The 19,860-nt window shown below is 47.4% G+C and overlaps 1 protein-coding gene and 2 non-coding genes across 3 annotated transcripts; 1 reads left to right on the top strand and 2 right to left on the bottom strand.

Moving 5' to 3' along the window:
* Positions 1–4,212: 4,212 nt before the first annotated feature.
* trnav-aac (transfer RNA valine (anticodon AAC)) lies at positions 4,213–4,285 on the bottom strand. The gene has a single exon. It is a non-coding gene; the product is annotated as a tRNA-Val (tRNA).
* A 7,463-nt stretch (positions 4,286–11,748) lies between these two features.
* Positions 11,749–14,072, top strand: LOC137335952 (zona pellucida sperm-binding protein 4-like; the record flags this gene model as incomplete). The annotated part of the gene is made up of 7 exons (XM_068001461.1): positions 11,749–11,846; positions 11,922–12,055; positions 12,136–12,325; positions 12,561–12,708; positions 12,863–12,935; positions 13,708–13,821; positions 13,895–14,072. Coding segments are annotated over 7 exons (906 nt in total), but the record flags the coding sequence as incomplete, so codon positions are not given.
* A 4,476-nt stretch (positions 14,073–18,548) lies between these two features.
* Positions 18,549–18,622, bottom strand: trnan-guu (transfer RNA asparagine (anticodon GUU)). Its single transcript has one exon. It is a non-coding gene; the product is annotated as a tRNA-Asn (tRNA).
* Positions 18,623–19,860: the final 1,238 nt, after the last annotated feature.

Raw genomic sequence — 19,860 nt, 5'->3', positions numbered from 1 at the left:
AAGGAAAAAAGGTATCAAGAAAATCGGGTGAAATGCACACGGAATGATCCGGGACTTACAGCACAGCTTTTTAAACAGACACAGAAAAGGAATAATCTGGGCCTTACGGCACATCCCTTTTCAACAGACAGAGACACGGAATAATCTGGGATTTACAGCACGTCCCTTTTAAGCAGTTTTAAACAGACGCAGACACGGAATGATACAGGACTTACAGCACATCCCTTTTAAACAGACACAGACACGGAATGATCCGGGACTGACAGCACATCCCTTTTAAACAGGCAGAGACACAGAATGATCCGGGACTTACAGCACGTCCCTTTTAAGCAGGCAGAGACACAGAATGATCCGGGACTTACAGCACATCCCTTTTAAGCAGGCAGAGACACGGAATGATCCGGGACATACAGCACATCCCTTTTAAATAGACACAGACACGGAATGATCCGGGACTTACAACCCATCCCTTTTGAACAGACACAGACACGGAATGATCCAGGATATAAATCACAATTATGGTCGATTAGTTTCTCTTACGTTGACCATAAGATAGACTCTTTTTACCAGGATTACCGCTGTCCGTTTGTTCCGTCGCGATCTCACAATCTCAACACCTTCGTGGAAGGAACTGTGGCTGATTGCAGCAAACAACGCAAAAAGCTCCGTCTGTCGTTTCGAGAAGCATGGGACTTGCAGCCACACCTTCTGGATGGAGTGAATGAGAGACCCAAGACTTCAACACAACACCGACGAGGATGGGATTCGAACCCACGCGTGCACAGCAAAATACATTAACAATCGATTGACTTAACCGCTCGGCCACCGCGTCACATAAGCAGAAACTGGAAAGCCCTTTTATTCAAAATGAAAATACTGGCTATGTTGCCAATCTGAAATAATAACAGTCGATGCTGGAAATCGTCAGCATTTCAGACAGAATCTTTAGATACAGAAGTAGAGTTAATGTTTCAGGTCGATGAACTTTCGTCTGAGCTGAGTCAGAATAAAAGCGCTTTTATTTTCTTTTTTTGAATGCAAAGCCCTGGATTCTGAGGACAAGAAAGTCTGACCATACAATATGACCTGCCCATGCACCCAAATCGAGAATGTTGAAAATATCCAGTCAGCAGAAAACTTCGGTGGAAGAACAGATTTTGTCACTGCATGCAGCATGCTGGAAGGACCAAAGACTAATGGTGAGCGTGGGGAATTGCCAGGATACCAAGCATTAGGATTCACTCGATATTTTGGCAGAGAGACCGTTGATGAATTTCAGATGGAACAGCAACATGTTGAAATCCAGTCGGTGTGTGAAAGAAAGCGAGTGCTGATGGAAGGGGCTGGGAGTTCAGCAGTGTGGAACCGTGTGCCCAAACACAGCAGTTAAATCCGATTCCCAATTAGTGAACCCATCCAAAAGGTCTGTTAGTTTGGTTGAGGGTTTTTTTATTCGTTCATGGGATGTGGGCGTCGCTGGCGAGGCCGGCATTTATTGCCTATCACTAATTGCCCTTGAAAAGATGGTGGTGAGCCGCCTTCTTGAAAAGATGCAGTCCGTGTGGTGAAGGTTCTCCCACACTGCTGTTCGGTCGTGAGTTCCAGGATTTTGAACCAACGACTTAGAGGGGAACGTGCAGGTGGTATTGTTCCCATCTGCCTGCTGTCCTTGTCCTGCTAGCTGGTAGAGATCGTGGGTTTGGGAGGTGCTGTCGAAGAAGCCTTGGCGAGTTGCTGCAGTGCATCCTATGGATGGTACACACTGCAGCCAATGTGCGCCGGTGGTGAAGGGAGTGAATGTTTAGGGTGGTGGATGGGGTGCCAATCAAGCGGGCTGCTTTGTTCTGGGTGTTGTCGAGCTTCTTGAGTGTTGTTGGAGCTGCACTCATCCAGGCAAGTAGAGAGTATTCCATCACACTCCTCACTGGTGCCTTGTAGATGGTGGAAATGTTTTGGGGAGTCAGGAGAATATCCAGCGTCTGACCTGCTCTTGCAGCCACTGCATTTATGTGGCTGGTCCAGTTACGTTTCTGGTCAATGTGACCCCAAGGATGTTGATGGTTGGGGATTCGGCGATGGTAATGCCGTTGAATGTCAAGTGGACATGGTGAGACTCTTTCTTGTTGGAGACAGTCATTGCCTGGCACTTTTCTGGCGCGAATGTTACTTGGCACTCATCAGCCCAAGCCTGGATGTTGTCCAGGTCTTGCTGCATGCGGGCACGGACTGCTTCTTTATCTGAGTGGTTGCGAATGGAACTGAACACCGTGCAATCATCAGCGAACATCCCCATTTCTGACTTTATGATGGAGGGAAGGTCATTGATGAAGCAGCTGAAGATGGTTGGGCCTAGGACACTGCCCTGTACTGTACATTACTTTTTAATATTACAGCGAAGCAGAGCACTTGAGCAGTCGCAGCTGTGACTTTGACTTTTCTCCCTCTCCTCCAGATCTCCCCGGCAACTGCCACTAACCAACTGCAATCGTCTGTCTCACTTCTCCACGAGAAAGTTCCGTGCCTCAGTTTTCAAATGAAATAACGTCCATCTCTTCAGTCACGGACAGTCCAGAGAGAGTTTCTGAGTCTCAGGTCCCACTTTGCCTCAATCCTCCATGAAGTACCATGCAAAAATGTCCTTCAGTTAATAATAATATAAATAAAAGTTCTTATCTTTTGGAGTTTTGTTCAGATTCCACGGCTTTTAAAGATCATTGCGGATATTTGACGAAGCGCCTCTTGATTGACGGCTTCTCTTTGATTAAGATTCCGAAGCGATCATTGAGAGGCCGAAAATCAAGCTGTTTGTCAGAAACACTGTTATTTCGGTACTGATGAAAGCAGTATGGGCTCTGGAAGTGCTCAGGTTGTGAGTTTCAGTCTCACCTTCAACAATCCAACATTTCACTCCGGGCATTTTGACCGGAGTTCAAAGTACAACTGGTATGTTCCATGATGCATCTACTTCTTAGTGTTCCCATGTGGGCACTTGGGTTCCTCTGGCCTTCCGTCTTGCTTGAGCAGATGCGAGTTTCGTTGTTTTCGAGGGAGAGGGGGATCTCTGCGTCAGCTGATATGGCAAAGGGGCCGGGATGAGATCTTTAAATCGAAGGAACCAAACATACGATTATTCTTTTCGTTGAGCGGATATTCATCGGTTGGAAGTTTCGTGTGGAGAAAATTTGGAAGGGAAATATGCTGCCTGGTGTCACTGTGTAACGGGAGAAATTATTCAGCTTACAGATGTTCATAGACTGAAAGATCGAGAGGCCTTTTCCAACTCCCGTGTGGGACAAGTTCAGCTTTTGGGCCAATGGGTAAAGTGTTATTTTAATTGGTGCTAACGAATGACAAGACATTTGGCACAAACAAGAAGAATTTTAGCTCACGAGTTCACTGTCCATGTTTCTTAGATGATGTTCAATAAAATCAAGGATACCCCTCAACACGTGACTGAGAATTTTAGAACCCCTGTTCGACGTCTTAGAGGGATAATTCAGAGTCCTCTTATGAATATTTAAGATGGGAACTAAACGATTAGCGAGCCTGGGTAGCTCGTTCGTTAAAGCATCAAACATTTAAAGCGGGTAGTGATATCAGGGTCCAGTGTTCAAGGTATAAATTTTGAAACAGCTGGTAAATTCTGCCTTTGTTGCGGAGCAACAGCTCCGGGACAGACGATGCCTGCGATGTGTTGTCAAAGCTTCGGTGGTGTCTTGTTTCCCAGGGATGGGCAGTAATGCGCTGTCTGTAGCGGGAATTGCAGCTTCCCGCCAGCAACGTGTGATTGGAGAGAGCGGGGCCGAAAGAGGGGCTTAATGTTCTTTCTGTCGTGGCCTCAATCAATCCGGGAGCTGGGGAATATCAAACATCGAAAAACTGATGTTTGTTGCCGCGGCCGCAATGCTGTCTATAACTGTGGTTATTAACCGAAGCTGCACTTCAGGAGCCTTTAATGATCTCTCACAAATCAGCTGAAATTATTCGCAATGTGCAGCTTTGAGAGGGGCTTTCTGCACCGTCAGTGCAGGAAACGTGAGTCAGTGTTAAACACTGTCTGTATATGTGCAGTGTTTGAGTTTGTATTGAACTATACAGAGAATGGTAAATATACCTGTTCTGTGAGGTGTGGTATTTTATTCACATTTAACCACAGACTGAATTCTTGCTTTTTTCACACTGATTGAATTTTAGTGGGTAACGTTTTCAAAATGTTTCTGCCCGGTTTCGAACCGGGGACCTTTCGCGTGTTAGGCGAATGTGATAACCACTACACTACAGAAACGCTGTTACACACAATTTTATAGGAAACCCTCAGATAATAGCTGCCGTCTGCAAATGCTCTCAGTGTGTGAGACGGGTCCCTTTCCCGTTCAGGGGATTAACTTCCACAAAATAGTTTACTGTATTAATTTCGCAATGCTCATTAAACTCTGAAAAAAGACGAATAGTTGTTCAAATCGCCATTAATCAACTAATAACTTTTTGTTTCAGGCTGACGGAAATCCTAACTTTTTTTTATATATTCATTCACCAGGCAGAATATAGAAAGTTCAGAGGGGATGTGAAAGAGGAAATAAGGGGGTCAAAGAGAGAGTATAAGAATAGACTGGAGGCCAACATAAAAGGGAATCCAAAAGTCTTCCACAGGCATGTAAACATTAAACGGGTCGTAAGAGCCCTACTCTGATTAGTGACCATAAAGGAGATCCATTCATGGAGGCAAAGTGGGTGGCTCAGGGACGAAATGAATACTTTGCATTTGTCTTTACCAAAGATGAAGATGCTGCCAGAGTTACAGTATAGGAAGATATAGTTGAGATACCAGATGGGCGAAACATTGATAAAAAAGAGGTACTTGAAAGGCTATCTGCACTTAAAGTAGATAAGTCACCCGATCCGGATGGGATGCATCTTAGGTTGCTGATAAAAGTAAGAGGGGAAATTGCAGAGGTACTGGCCATAATCATCCAAATATCCAAAGATACGGCAGTGGTGCAGAGGAGCGGAGAATTGCAAATGTTACACCCTTGTTCAAGAAAGAGTGCAAGGGTGAACCCAGCAACAAGAGGCCAGTCAGGTAACCTCAGTGTTGGGGAAACTTTTAGAAACGATAATCCGGGACAGAATTCACAATCACTTGGACGAGTGTGGATTGATTAGGGAAAGCCGGCACGGATTAGTTAAAGGCAAACCGTGTTTAACTAACATGATGGAATATTTTGATGAGACAACAGAGAGGGTAGATGAAGGCAATGCAGTTGATACGGTGTATGTGGACTTTGAAAAGGCATTTAATAAAGTGCCCCACTGTAGGCTTATCAGTAAGATTGCGGCCCATGGATAAAGGGGGCAATAGAAACATGGATACAGAATTGGCTAAGGGACAGGAAACAGAAAGTAGTGGTGAGCGGTTGTTTTGTGGACTGGAGGGAGGTGTACAGTGTTGTTCCCCAGGGGTTAGTGATGGGACCACTGCTTTTCTTGATATATTTTAATGACTTGGACTTGGGTGTATTGGGCACAACTTCAAAATTTGCAGATGACACAAAATTTGGAATGGCGGTGAACACTGTGAAGGATAGTGATACACCTCAAGAGGCGATAGACAGACTGGCTGCATGGCGGACACATGGCAGATGAAATTTAACGCAGAAACATGCATAGTGATACATTTCGGTAGGAAGAACGAGGAGAGGCAATATAAACTAGAGGGCACAAATCTAAAAGGGGCACAGGTTCAGAGAGTTCTGGGGGTTTATGTGCACAAATCTTTGAAGGTGGCAGAGCAGGTTGAGAAAGCCGTTAAAAATCATACGGGATCCTGGGCTTTATAAATAGAGGCATAGAGTAAAAAAGCATGGACGTTATGATGAACCTTTATCAAACACTGGTTTGGCCACAACTGGAGTATTGTGTCCAGTTCTGTGCACCGCACTTTAGGAAAAATGTGAAGGCCTTCGAGAGGGTGCAGAAAAGATTTACTGGAATGATTCCAGGGATGAGAGACTTTAGTTACTTGGATAGACTGGAGAAGTTGCGTTGTTCTCCTTGGAACAGAGACGGTTGCGAGTAGAATTAATCAAGGTATTCAAAATGATGATGGGTCCAGACAGAATAGATGGAGAGAAACTGTTCTCATTGGCAGAAGGGTCAAGAAACAGAGGACATAGATTTCAGGTGACTGGCAAAAGAACCAAAGGTGACATGAGGAAAAACTTCTTTACACAGCGAATGGTTAGGACCTGGAATGCACTGCCCGAGGGGGTGGTGGAGGCAGATTCAATCATGGCCTTCAAAAGGGAACTGGATAATTACTTGAAAGGAAAAGAATTGCACAGCTACGGGGAAACGGTGGGGGAGTGGGACGAGCTGGATTGCTGTTATATAGAGCCGAATGGCCTCCTTCCGTGCTGCAACATTTGTCCGAAATCTATGATTTCATGGGAAGTGTCCGTCGCTGGCAATGCCAGCATTTATTGTGTATCCCTAATTGACCTTGAGAAGGTGACGGTGAGCCGTCTTCATGAACCGCTGAAGTCCGTGTGGTGAAGGTTCTCCCACAGTGCAGTTAGGCAGGTAGTTCTAGGATTTTGACCCAGCGCCAAGTGAGCATGGTGTGTGACTTGGAGGGGAACGTGCAGGTGGTGTTGTTCCCATGCGCCTGCTGCTCTTGTCCTTCTAGCTGGTAGAGGTCGCGGGTTTGGGTGGTGCTGTCGAAGAAGCCTTGGCGAATTGCATTGCTACAGTGCATCTTGTAGATGGTACACACTGCAGCCACGGTGCGCTGGAGGGAGTGAATGTTAAAGATGGTGGATAGGGTGCCAATGAATAGGGCTGCTTTGTCCTGGATGGTGCCTAGCTTCTTGATTGTTGTTGAAGATGCATTCGTCCAGGCATGTGGAGGGTATTCCATCACACTCCTGACTTGTGCCTTGTAGATGGTAGAAAGATTTTGGAGAGTCATGAGCTGAGTCACTCGCCGTAGAATGCCCAGCATCTGACCTGCTATTGTAGCCACAGTATTTAAGTTTTTTTATATATATTCGTTCATGGGATGTGGGCGTCGCTGGCGAGGCCAGCATTTATTGCCCATCCCTAATCACCCTTGAGTGGTGGTGGTGAGCCGCGTTCTTGAACCGCTGCAATCCGTGTGGTGAAGGTTATCCCACACTGCTGTTAGGTAGGGAGTTCCAGTATTTTCACCCAGCAGTGATGAAGGAACGGCGATATATTTCGAGGTCGGGATGGTGTGTGACTTGGAGAGGAACGTGCAGGTGGTATTGTTCCCATGTGACTGCTGCCATTGTCATTCTTGGTGGAAAAGGTCGTAGGTTTGGGAGGTGCTGTCGAAGAAGCCTTGGCGAATTGCTGCAGTGCATCCCAAAGATTGTACACACTGCAGCCACTGTGGGTCGGTGGTGAAGGGAGTGAATGTTTAGGGTGGTGGATGGGTGCCAATCAAGCGGGCGGCTTTGTCCTGGATCGTGTCGAGCTTCTTGAGTGTTGTTGGAGCTCCACTCATCCAGGCCAGTGGACAGTATTCCATCACACTCCTGACTTGTGCCTTGTATATGGGGAAAGGCTTTGTGAGTCAGGAGGTGAGTCGCTCGCCGCAGAATACTCAGCCTCTGACCTGCTCTTGTAGCCGCACTATTGGATGGTCCAGTTAAGTTTCTGATCAATGGTGAACCCAGGATGTTGATGATGGGGGATTCGGCGATGTTAATGCCGTTTAATGTCAAGGGGAGGTGGTTCGACTCTCTATTGTTGGAGATGGTCATTGCCTGGCACTTGTCTGGCGCCAATGTTACTTGGCACTTATCAGCCCAAGCCTGGATGTTGTCGAGGTCTTGCTGAATGCGAGCTCGGACTGCTTCATTATTTGAGGGATTGCGAATGGAACTGAACACTGTGCAATCATCAGCGAACGTCACCATTTCTGACCTTATGATGGAAGGAAGGTCATTGATGAAGCAGCTGAAGATGGTTGGGCCTAATGCACTGCCCTGCAGAACTCCTGCAACAATGCCTTGGGGGTGAGATGATTGGCCTCCAACAACCACTCCCATCTTCCTTTGTGCTAGGTATAAATCCAGCCACTCGAGAGTTTTCCCCTGATTCCCATTGACTTCAATTTTACTAGGGTTCCTTGGTGCCATACTCGGTCAAATGCTGCCTTGATATCAAGGGTCTGTACCTCTCACCTCACCTCTGGAACTCAGCTCTTTTGTCCATGTTTGGACCAAGGCTGTAATGAGGTCTGGAGCTGAGTGGTCCTGGCGGAACCCAAACGAGCATCGGTGAGCAGTTTATTGGTGAGTAAGTGCCGCTTAATAGCATTGTCGACGACACCTTCCATCACTTTGCTGATGATCGAGAGCAGACTAATGGGGCGGTAATTGGCCGGATTGGATTTGTCCTGCTTTTTTGGACAGGACATACCTGGGCAATTTTCCACATTGTCGGGTAGATGCCAGTCTTGTAGCTGTACTGGAATAGCTTGGCGAGAGGGGCGGCTAGTTCTGGAGCACAAGACTTCAGCACGACAGCCGGGATGTTGTCCGGGCCCATCGCCTTTGCTGTATCCAGTGCACTCCAGCCGTTCCTTGATATCACGTGGAGTGAATCGAGTTGGCTGAAGATTGGCTTCTGTGATTTTGGAGATATCGGAAGGAGGCCCAGATGGATCATCCACACGGCACTTCTGGCTGAAGATGGTTGCAACCGCTTCAGCCTTGTCTTTTGCACTCACGTGCTGGGCTCTGCCATCATTGAGGATGGGGAGGTTTACAGAGCCTCCTCCTCCCATGACTTGTTTAATTATCCACCACCATTCACGACTGGATGTGGCAGGACTGCAGAGCTTTGATCTGATCCGTTGGTTGTGGAATCGCTTAGCTCTGTCTATAGCATGTTGCTTCCGCTGTTTAGCATGCATGTAGTCCTGAGATGTCGCTTCACCAGGTTGAAACCTCATTATTTGGACGCCAGGTGTTGCTCCTGGCATGCTCTTCTACACTCCTCATTGAACCAGGGTTGATCCACTGGCTTGTTGGTAATGGTAGAGTGAGGGATATGCCGATCCATGAGATTACAGATTGTGCTGCTGCTGATGGCCCACAGCAACTCATGGATGCCCAGTTTTGAGCTGCTGGATCTGTTCTGCATCTATCCCATTTAGCACAATGGTAGTGTCACACAACACGTTGGATGGTATCCTCAGTGCGAAGACGGGACTTCGTCACCATGAGGACTGTGCAGTGGTGTCATGGAACAGATGCATTTGCGACAGGTAGATTGGTGAGGACGAGGTCAAGTAAGTTTTTCCCTCGTGTTGGTTCGCTCAACACCCAACGCAGGCCCACTCTCGCAGCTATATTCTTCAGGACTCGACCAGCTCGGTCAGTAGTGGATATTGAAGTCTCCCACCCAAAGTACAATCTGTGCCCCTGCTACCCTCATTGCTTCCTCCAAGTGGTGCTCAACATGGAGGATAACTGATATCATCAGCTGAGGGAGGACGGTAGCTGGTAATCAGCAGGAGGTTTCCTTGCCCATGTTTGACCTTATGCCATGAGTTTTCATGGGGTCCAGAGTCAATGTTGAGGACTACCCAGGGCCACTCCCTCCTGACTGTATATCACTGTACCGCTACCTCTGGTCGGATCTGTCCTGCCGGTGGGACAGGACATACCCAGGGATGGTGATGGAAGAATCTGGGACGTTGGCTGAAAAGCATGATTCTGTGAGCATGGCTGTGTCAGGCTCTTGCTTGACTCGTCTGTGGGACAGCTCCCCCAATTTTGGCACAAGTCTCCAGATGTTAGTGAGGAGGGCTTTGCGGGGTAGCTGGGCTTGTTTTGATCTTTGTCGTGTCCCGTGCGGAGTGGTCCGTCCGGTTTTATTCTTATTTTGACTTTTTTTTCAGCGGGATTTATACAGCTGAGTTGCTTGCTGGGCCATTTCAGAGGGCAATTAAGAATCAACCACATTGCTGTGGGTCTGGAGTCACATTCAGGCCAGACCGGGTAAGGACGGCAGGTTTCCTTCTTTGAAGGATATTCGTGAAGCAGATGTGTTTTCACGACAATCCGGTAGTTTCATAGCAACCCATTACTGATACCAGTATTTTAATTCCAGATTTTATTTAATTAATTGAAATTAAATTCCTCAGCTGCCGTGGCGGGATTTGAACTTATGACTTAGAGATTATTCAGCCAGGCCTGCTGGATTGCTATTTCAGTGACATCACCACTCTGCTGCCGTACCGTATCTGTAGAATAACATATTGATTTCACTCTGTTTATTAATTAGTATTAAAAAACCCGCATTCCCACCGGTCACACGGAGATGGGGCCTATTTGTAATAAACTATTATAGGTGACGTTCGGTCTAAAAAATAAAGGTGACTAAAAAAGCAAGAAAAAAACAAATAATGCGATTTGGTTCCAGTTTGGTTGTGATGAAGAAACAGAGGTGACGTTGGAGCCAGTCTCACCTTTATTCTGCCATTAAAAACAGGCCCATCCGTGTGAGCCGTGCGAATGCGGGTTGATGTTCGGGAGCTCGTGGGCCACGGACTCTGCCTCAGCCTGATTGGGACATTCCGTTACTGCGGGTTAAACAGCGCTGCTATAAAAAGGGGGAGTCGGCTTTCCCTTATCAATTACTTAGGAGAGTTCGCTTGTTATAATGGAGGGGTTGGGGATTCTTGTTTTGTTATTTGTTGTAATCTGTTCAGCTCAGCCGCCCTCTCTTCTTTTCCCCGCCGATAAATGTTGGTTGTCTCCTAAAAACCGCAAAGACTGCGGATTTCCGGGAATTGAAGCCATTGAGTGTGTGCAGAGAGGCTGCTGCTTCGATGCGGGGAATCGGGATGCGCCGCCATGTTTCTATTCACTGGACAATTTGCCAGGTGTGTGTATTCTTGGTCTGTCCATATTCTGGGCCAGGACTTTCCAGGGTCACCCGCAATCCAGCTGCACGCGGTTTCCCTGGACAGTTTCATCTCTCTCCTTCCTGTCCTACAACGCCAGTTGGAAATTCAAACGTTTCCAGTTCGGAGAGTGGAACCGGTGGTGGGATTGGGAGCTTCCAATCCCGCAGAGTAGATTTGATGGTGGGATTGGGGGTTGGCTGTTAATCAGATACAGAAAGGGCAATAGTTAATCGCCCTTTGACCCAGTATCTGGAGTTCGAATCATTCTACTGTTGCTCGATAACTTGGGAGTCACACTGAGGAAGGGCAGAGTGAACGAGCTCCGGCACCTGCTGCCACTGACCATTTGGATTTCATATTTGATTTCTATCGGAGATGCGGGCAATTTCAGTCCAAGCAGCGCGGTGATGAGCTGTAGTTGGTCCACTGGTCTCCATTAGACAGATAATGGGGTGGGATAGAAACTGAAACATGGATGGGGTTTGTCCCCCTCCCGGTAACGGTTCCCTTGACCCTCCCCGTGGGGCAACTAACCGCCTTCCATTGCCTCTCTTGCAGTCTGCACCAAGGATGGGCGGGTCCTGATCGCGATCTCTAAGGATTTGACGCTGCCTCCTGTAAACCTAACAACCCTCCATCTGAAGGATGGAGACGGAGCTGAGTGCAGTCCAACCGTGGCCTCTGCAGACACTGTGCTCTTTCAGTTCGCAGTCACTGAATGTGGCGCTACTCAGCGGGTAGGTATTGCGGGCTGGGAGTCCCGTCAATGGCTCAGTTCGGGACTGATGGTCTTCTGTCTCTTGTAGCTGGACGGGGTGAACATCCTGTATGAAACGGATGTGTTGGGTGAGTTTGAGATCTTGGATGGCGCTTTGGGATCGGTGACCCGGGACAGCTCTTTCAGGTGAGAATAGGAGCACATTCAGCGGGTAGAGACAGTGAGGAGCTGAATTCTCCAGCCGTGTCCGTTCTCTTGCAGGCTCCATGTCCAGTGCAGTTACAAGGGAAGCCAGGAGTCTGATCTGCAGGTGAAGCCCAGAGTTTACAGCCTTTCTCCGCCACTGCCAGCTACTGAGGCCGGGATCCTGCTTCTGGAGCTGAGAATAGCGAGAGGTAACGAGTGCTCGCTGACAGTAGTGTCCAAATTCAGTCTCTCTCCAAATAGTGCCCGCCCTTCATCTTTCTCTTTCCAGATGGTGGCTACCGGAGCTGGTACGTGGCCAGTGACTACCCGATCCTGAGTGTGCTCCGGGACCCCGTGTTTGTGGAGGTTCGTGTTCTGAACCGGAACGATCCGTCCCTTGTGCTGGTGCTCAATGACTGCTGGGCGACCCCCACCCCCGAGCCGTATTCGGGGCTCCGATGGCACCTCCTGGTGGGCAGGTAAGGGATCGAGTGAGGGGGCTTGTGGCAGTGTGGGGATTGGGGAGGGGGCGACAAGGGCGGGTATAATACAGAAATCATTACTTCAGTCCGGGTTAGTGATTGGGGAAATATTCCTTCGAAGGTGACATTTTGGTCCATTCTCCGGAATAATTGGGTTGATGTAAACCTATAACCGTGTGGCCATCTATTGGAGGTCTCCTCTCCCCGTGACGCCCCTCTGTCTCTGTTCCAGGTGCCCCTTTGCTGGTGATAACTACAAAACCCGCCTCCAACCAGTAAACGCTGCTTCCCATTTGCGGTTCCCAACTCACCATAATCGATTTGTAGTCAGCACGTTCGCTTTCTGGGACCGAGTTTCGGGCCGGGCTCTGACCGGAGAGGTGAGTTTCCTTCAGTGCTTCTTTCCCCGTCACTTGGTATCACTTGTTGCCTGGATCTTACTAAGTGAGCAGGCCTCTGTTGGTCGGTTGACTGTAGAAGCATTAATCTGACTGTAACCTGTGGGATTGACCATACCACACTGTCCCTTTGCAGGTTTATTTCCATTGCAGTGCTGAGGTTTGCTACCCTTCCACCCGAGAGAACTGCACGGCTCCCTGCAGCTCCAGTAAGTACCTGTGATCTGAATAGAAACTAAACCCTGATTGGGAGGGGTGGGTGTGGGACATCTGGACATGGGGCTCCCTCACCCTGTGCCCAGTGCTCGGCCACTTGCTGAGTGTCTCGGATCTGGGAACTTATCCCGTTCCAGTCGGTGCCGGTTTCCATTAGACTAGCAATCTAGGTCAGCGGGTCTGAGCACATCTTGCACCAGGTCAGTAATTGTGAAGGATGCTCTAATCCTTAAGCTGGGATGAATGAAGTATTTTTGGTTCCTTGCTACTTGCCCGGATGCTGAGCTGTCCAAATTGCCGATCCCTGAGGAGCAGAATCCCCATTGTTGGCACGGGTGTGTTCCACATCCGGTTCGGAAGAGTCCACCCTTGGCCTTGGAGAACATTTAACCGGCATCCAATTGTCCCCTTTCTGACACCGGGAATTCAGGGTGGAACCGAACGGATGTCCCGGGGCCGGACAACTGGCCAATTGTCAAAGTCTCATGAAACTGCGGGTCAAAGTAATGCATCAAACAGTGTCTCTTCACCAGGAGACCAGACTGGCCATTGTGGCGGCAGCAATTGCAAACTCTGCTCAGATGCCGCGTCCTTCTGAGAATCGGTTTGGTGAGAACCAGATGCAATTATAGCCGGAACTCTAAACTCAGTCCGGTACCCAGGGCCTTGATGTTTTTTGCATGAGGCCATCTGATTCAGGATTTGCAGAGAGCTGAAGATTTAATCATTCACCATAAACTGTCTCTTGTTCTCCTTGTCCCCCAGAAAGGCGAAGAAGCGCCGATGACCGGTCTGGGGTCTTGGTGACCGCTAATGGACCCATCCTTTTCCTGGAAGGTGAAGCGAGGTTGGCTGCTCAAATCCACCAGGACGAGAAAGGTAAGCAGTAAGCTCCACTTGTGTCGAGTTATGGAGTGTCTGGTGCCCATCTAACCCTGGATTCTCCCCACAGATGCTGCTGTTGATTCACCCTCCCGTGTTCCTGGATTGGCGATTGGGGTAGCGCTGCTCTCCGTGGCCCTGTTGGTCGGGACTGTTGCTATGTGGAAAAAGGAGCCTGGCCGCAGGGTGGGCTCCGAGTGCAGCTCCATGGAACTGTAGATGTGTCTGTTGGATAATAAAATCCTGTTATAGATGATTGCAGGTCTCGTGTTATCTTCCAAATGCTCGCTGGATTTTACTCTTTGCAGTGAGTTAACTTGGTGCCTGGTTTGAGAATTGCTTGTGCAGCATCCGACGGCTGCAGCCAACAATTACCCCTGCCCCCACTCCCACCATTCGGATTGAGATCCGGGGCAAAGTTGCGGTGGGTTTGTCGTAAAATGGTGTCGGGCAGGAATGACTGGTTCATTTGCCTCTAACTCTGATCCTGTGGGTTGGTCCTGGGCCCATGTCTCTGGAATTACCTATTCCCTGAGGGCATCGATTGACCAGTTTGCCAAGCCTGAAGTGTTGGGCTCTCCTTGCATGCCTGCTGGCTGCTGGTCTCTCCAGCTTTTGGAACAGGAGAATGGACCAGATGAATATGTGGCTGCAGGGATGGTGTGGGAGGGATTTAAGTTCCTGAGACATTGGGACCGGTTCTGCGGAAGGTGGGACCTGTACAAGTGGGATGGGCTACGCCGGAGCAGGACCAGGACCGATGTCCTCGTGAAGGTGTTTGCCAGTGCTGTTGGGGATGGGAATTTGAGCAGGGAGGCGGAGGAGGTTGAAACAAGACAGAACGGGAAGAAGCAATAGTGGAAGGCAGAAAAACCAAATAGGCTCATAGTGTAAAATAATACTAAGATGGCTAGCAATCTTCAAAACCAGTCTAAAGGCGTTGTCTTAATGTGCAGAGCATTCGCAATAAGGTAGATGTATTAAATGCAGATCGATATTAACGGGTATAATATAGTTGCGATTATGGAGACATAGTTGCAGGGTGACCAAGGATGGGTACTGAACATCCACGGGTATTCAATATTTAGGAACGACAGGCAAAAAGGGGAAAGGAGGTGGGGTAGCGTTGCAAGTAAAGGAGAAAATCAATGCAATAATAAGGAAGGATATTTCCTCCGAAAATCAGGATGTGGAATCTCTATGGGTGGAGCTAAAACACCAAGGGGCAGAAAGCGTCGGTGGGGGTTGTCTATTGCCCCCTCCCCCCCCAAACTGTAGGGGAGGGCATTAAACAGAAAATTAGGGATGCATGCAAGAAGGGTACAACTATAATCATGGGTGACTTTAATTTACACATCGATTGGTCAAACTAAATTAGCAATAATACTGTGGGGGAGGAATTCCTGGAGTGTGTACGTGATGGATTTCTAGACCAATATGTTGAGGAACCAACTGGAGAACAGACGATCCTAGAATGGGTATTGTGCACTGAGAAAGGATTAATTAACAATCTTGTTGTGCGGGGTCCCTGAAGGAAGAGCAACCATAACTTGATAGAATTCCTCATTAAGATGGAGAGTGAAGTAGTTGAATCCGAAACTAGGGTCCTGAATCTAAATAAATGAAATTACGAAAGTGTGAGGTGTGAGTTGGCCAGGATAGATTGGGGAACTTTACTAAAAGGGATGACGGTCTGGAGGCAATGGCTAATATTTAAAGAACGTGTGCAGGAATTACAACAATTATTCATTCCTGTCTGGCGCAAAAATAAAACAAGAAAGATGGCTCAACCGTGGCTTGCAAAAGAAATTAGGGATAGTATTAGATCCGAAGAGGAGACATATAAAATTGCCAGAAAAAGCCGCAAGCCTGAGGATTGGGAGCAGTTTAGAATTCAGCAAAGGAGGACAAAGAGATTGATTAAGAGGGGAAAGATAGAGTAAACTAGCAGGGAACATAAAAACTGACTGTAAAAGCTTCTATAAAAATACGTCAAGAGAAAAAGGATTAGTGAAGACAAATGTAGGTTACTTACAGTCAGAAATGGGAAGTTATAATTGGGAACAAAGAAATGGCAGAACAATTAAACACATACTTTTTGTTCTGTCTTCACAAAGTAGGATACAAATAACCTTCCAGAAATGTTAGGGAACCAAGGGCCGAGTGAGGGACAAACTGAAGGAAACAAGTATTAGTTTAAAAAAAAATAGTGCTTGGCAAATTAATGGGGCGAAAGGCTGAAAAATCCCCAGGGCCTGCTAATCTCCAACCCAGAGTACAAAACGAAGTGGCCCTGGAAATAGTGGATGCATTCGTGATCATCTACCAAAATTCTATAGACTCCTGAACGGTTCCTACAGATTGGAAGGTGGCAAATGTAACTCCACTATTTAAAAAAGGAGGGAGAGAAAAAACAGGGAATTACGACCAGTTAGCCTAACATCAGTCGTGGGGAAAATGCTCGTCTATTTTAAAAGATGTTAATGCAGAACGCTTGGAAGGCATCAATGGGATTAGACAAAGTCAGCATAGGTTTGTGAAAGGGAAATCATGCTTAATAAATCTACTGGAGTTTTTTGAGGATGTAACTAGTAGAATAGATAGGGGAGAACCAGTAGATGTGGTGTACTTGGATTTTCAGAAGGCTTTTGATAAGGTCCCACACAAGATGTCGCGTGCAAAATTTAAGCACATGGGATTGGGGGGAATAGACTGGCATGGATTGAGAATTGGTTGACAGACAGGAAACAGAGTAGGAATGAACGGGTCTTTTTCCGGGTGGCAGGCAGTGACCAGTGCGGTACCGCAGGGATCACTGCTTGTGCCCCAGCTAGTCACAATATATATCAGTCTGGTAAACCTTCGTTGCACTCCCTCCATGGCAAGGACATCCTTCCTCACATAAGGAGACCAAAACTGCACACAATACTCCAGATATTGGTGTGGCCTCACCAAGGCCCTGTATCAATGCAGTAAGACGACCCTGTTCCTGTACTCAAATCCTCTTGCAATGAAGGCCAACATACCATTCACCTTCCTAACTGCTTGCTGCACTTGAATGCTCGCTTTCAGCGACTGGTGTCCAAGGACACCCAGGTCTCGTTGCACTTCCCAATCTATCACCATTCAGATAACAATCTCTCTTTATTTTTACAACCAAAGTGGATAACATCACATTTATCCACGTTATACTGCATCTGCCATGTTCTTGCCCACTCACCCAACTTGTCGAAATCACATTGGACAATATATGATATGGATGAGGGAACGGAATGTAACATTTCCAAGTTTGAAGACGACACAAAGCTGGGGTGAAATGTGAGCTGTGAGGAGGATGCAAAGAGGGTCCAATGTGTCGTTGTGGACAATGCAAGGACAAATCAAGTATGAAAATACTCAACCGGGAAGAGATAATTTCAGCGAGTTGAAAAGGGATCGGGTCCAGGTGGATTGGAATCAAAGATTGACAGGTAAAACAGTAAACGAGCAATGGGAGGCTTTGAGTGAGGAGATAGTTTGGGTACAGACTGGACACATTCTTACTCGGGGAAAGTTAGGGCATGGAAAACTAGAGCTCCGTGGATGACAACAGAGTATTTGAGACAGCATTTTGTACATTCTGAATACCAATGTCCGGACAGGTGTGCCCGCGGTTATCAACCACAACCTCGTCACCTGCACGCTGACAGATAAAAAGCGGCCACATTCTGCTTCAGTGAGATGAAATCCGAGAGCGGTTTCAAGGTCCATTGCAATTGCAAGTAGAATTCGTTCAGAGGACGTGAGATCATTGAGATACCTCCAAACACCCTGCCAGTTTGAACAGCAGCTCAAGATCAAAAGTCTGGGGGGGGAAAAAATGAGGGCACGTCCGGGATTTGAACCCGGGATCGCTCACATATTTCAAGTAACAAACCCGAAGCGAAAATCATAGCCCAAGAGCAACGAGCCCGCTGGGGAAAAAACCGCCGAGCATTAATTTCTGACTATCAGCGGCCACTTTCCCCAAATCTCCCTTAAAGTACCGGAAATAAAAATGTGTCCGGACATTAGTGAAGAATCATAAAGCCAATGTCTTGTCTGTTGGGTTTTGTTTAGGTCTCCCGACGCTGATCAAGAGGATTAGGGACAGTTGATGAGTTAATGGTTGTAACGGTGCAGATACTCCGGTCTAACGGTGCAGATATCCCAGTGTGAGGGTGCAGATACTCTGCTGCAAAGGTGCAGATGCTCGGATTTAAAGGTGCAGATACTCCGGTGTAATGGTGCAGATATTCCGGTGTAAGGGTGCAAATACTCGGATTTCAGGGTGCAGATACTCGGATGCAGGGATTTGTTGCCGCGACTGAAATGCGGCTTAGAACTGTTGTTATTATCCAAGGCAGCGCTGCAGGATCCTTTCATGATCTCTCACAAATCAACTGAAACCCATCGGAATGTGAATACAATTTTGCGTTTCCAAAATAAAAGGGAGTGACATTCATTGTGGAAACAGTCTGGCGTCACTCACTGCAGAAATATCCATGTCAGAGTGAAGCGGCTCTCCTGCAACCTTCGAACCTTGTCTGTCAAGAAGAATTCAGATTTCCGCGAAGCCAATCACAGGTCAAATGGTGGAAGATCGGCTGTGCTCAGCTGGCCATCGAAACCGGGCATTTGTTTTGCAGCCAAAACAAACATCAGAACCAGGAAATGCGAGACCATGAAGATAAAAGTTTCCCCACCGTCCCTGGGTGGGATCGAACCACCAACCTTTCGGTTAACAGCCGAACGCGCTAACCGATTGCACCACAGAGACAGCACACGTTTGTGTTGAACTACTGATTCAACGAACTAAAAATTCAGGTTGCAGCGATCAAAATAAATTCTCTCTGCTATCAGTTTACTTTTCCAAAATAAAGTGTGTGAAGTTTGCACGAGTGAAAATCTGTGCTCTATTATTCCTGAACATTAAGCTCACCTTGTCATTAAACACCTGTATGTTGGAGGACTCAGTCCCCTCGTGGTCGAGAGGATTGATTTCTCGAGCTGTGATTCGCCATTCTCCATTCCAGTAACATTCAGGTTTGCTGAAAATGAGATGAGATGAAATGAGCAGGTCCGACGAGCAGGTCTGTGACACGACTCGGTGTTTACAAAGATGTCTCTTGCACTTACAGTGAAGCGGACGGCACTTTTCACTCTTAAACCAGGAACCATGATGTTCAGAAAAAGTGTGGCCGAGACATACTCGATTTCAGCGCGGTGACACGGGGTCAGAGTAAAGTTCAGTTCATGCGATTGCCGAGTGGCCAGAAGGTGGATTTGGAACTCCTGTGCGGCTGCACTGCGAGTTGTCCAGATCTGCTTGGAGCGATATTCACTTCAATTCATCACTGACAGGGACAATTTGATTCCAAGATTCGTTTTCTCTGCTGCTTGGTGAGATTTCAAAAGTTGGAAACGACCCATACCGACCCCAAACACGTCACTTCCACTCTGACAGATGTAACGCGGTCACACTCTTCACTTCAGTGAGATGAAAGCCGGGAGCGATTTCACGGTCGAATGCAATGGCGAACAAAACTCATTCCAAGAAAGTGCAGGTCATTGAGGTGCCTTTAAATTCCTAACTGTTTGCACTGAACTTCTTCCCAAAGCGTTTAAGATTCACATGGAGCGATTTGGGGACTTCTTTTCCATCTTTGCAAAAGTTTCAACCGCAGGTCAAAGTCAAAAGTCGAGGGCGGAATGAGACGCCTTCCTGAAATTTGAGAACCAGGGAAGCAGACTTTAGAGCAAGGTTCTGTTTATTGAGAAAAAGCAGATGCAATATTCATTCCGGAACGATCCAGAATCTGATCAGCTCGAAAAGTAACGGTTTCCCGTGATTTGAACACGCAGCCTTCTGGTGACGCAATAAGTCATGAAGATTGAAGCAGGAAGTTGAAAAGTGGGAATTGATAGATTCAGTGAGTGGGCAAAACTGCGGCAAATATAGTTCAATGGGGGGTGAGCGAGATCATCCAATTTAAATCTAAGAAAGATAAATCAGAA

The sequence above is a fragment of the Heptranchias perlo genome, chromosome 20 (genome assembly GCF_035084215.1).
Source record: "Heptranchias perlo isolate sHepPer1 chromosome 20, sHepPer1.hap1, whole genome shotgun sequence".
In the NCBI taxonomy this organism is placed as follows: Eukaryota; Metazoa; Chordata; class Chondrichthyes; order Hexanchiformes; family Hexanchidae; genus Heptranchias; species Heptranchias perlo.
Note: the sequence above shows the minus strand (reverse complement) of the source record. Positions and strands in the feature narration are given on the sequence as shown.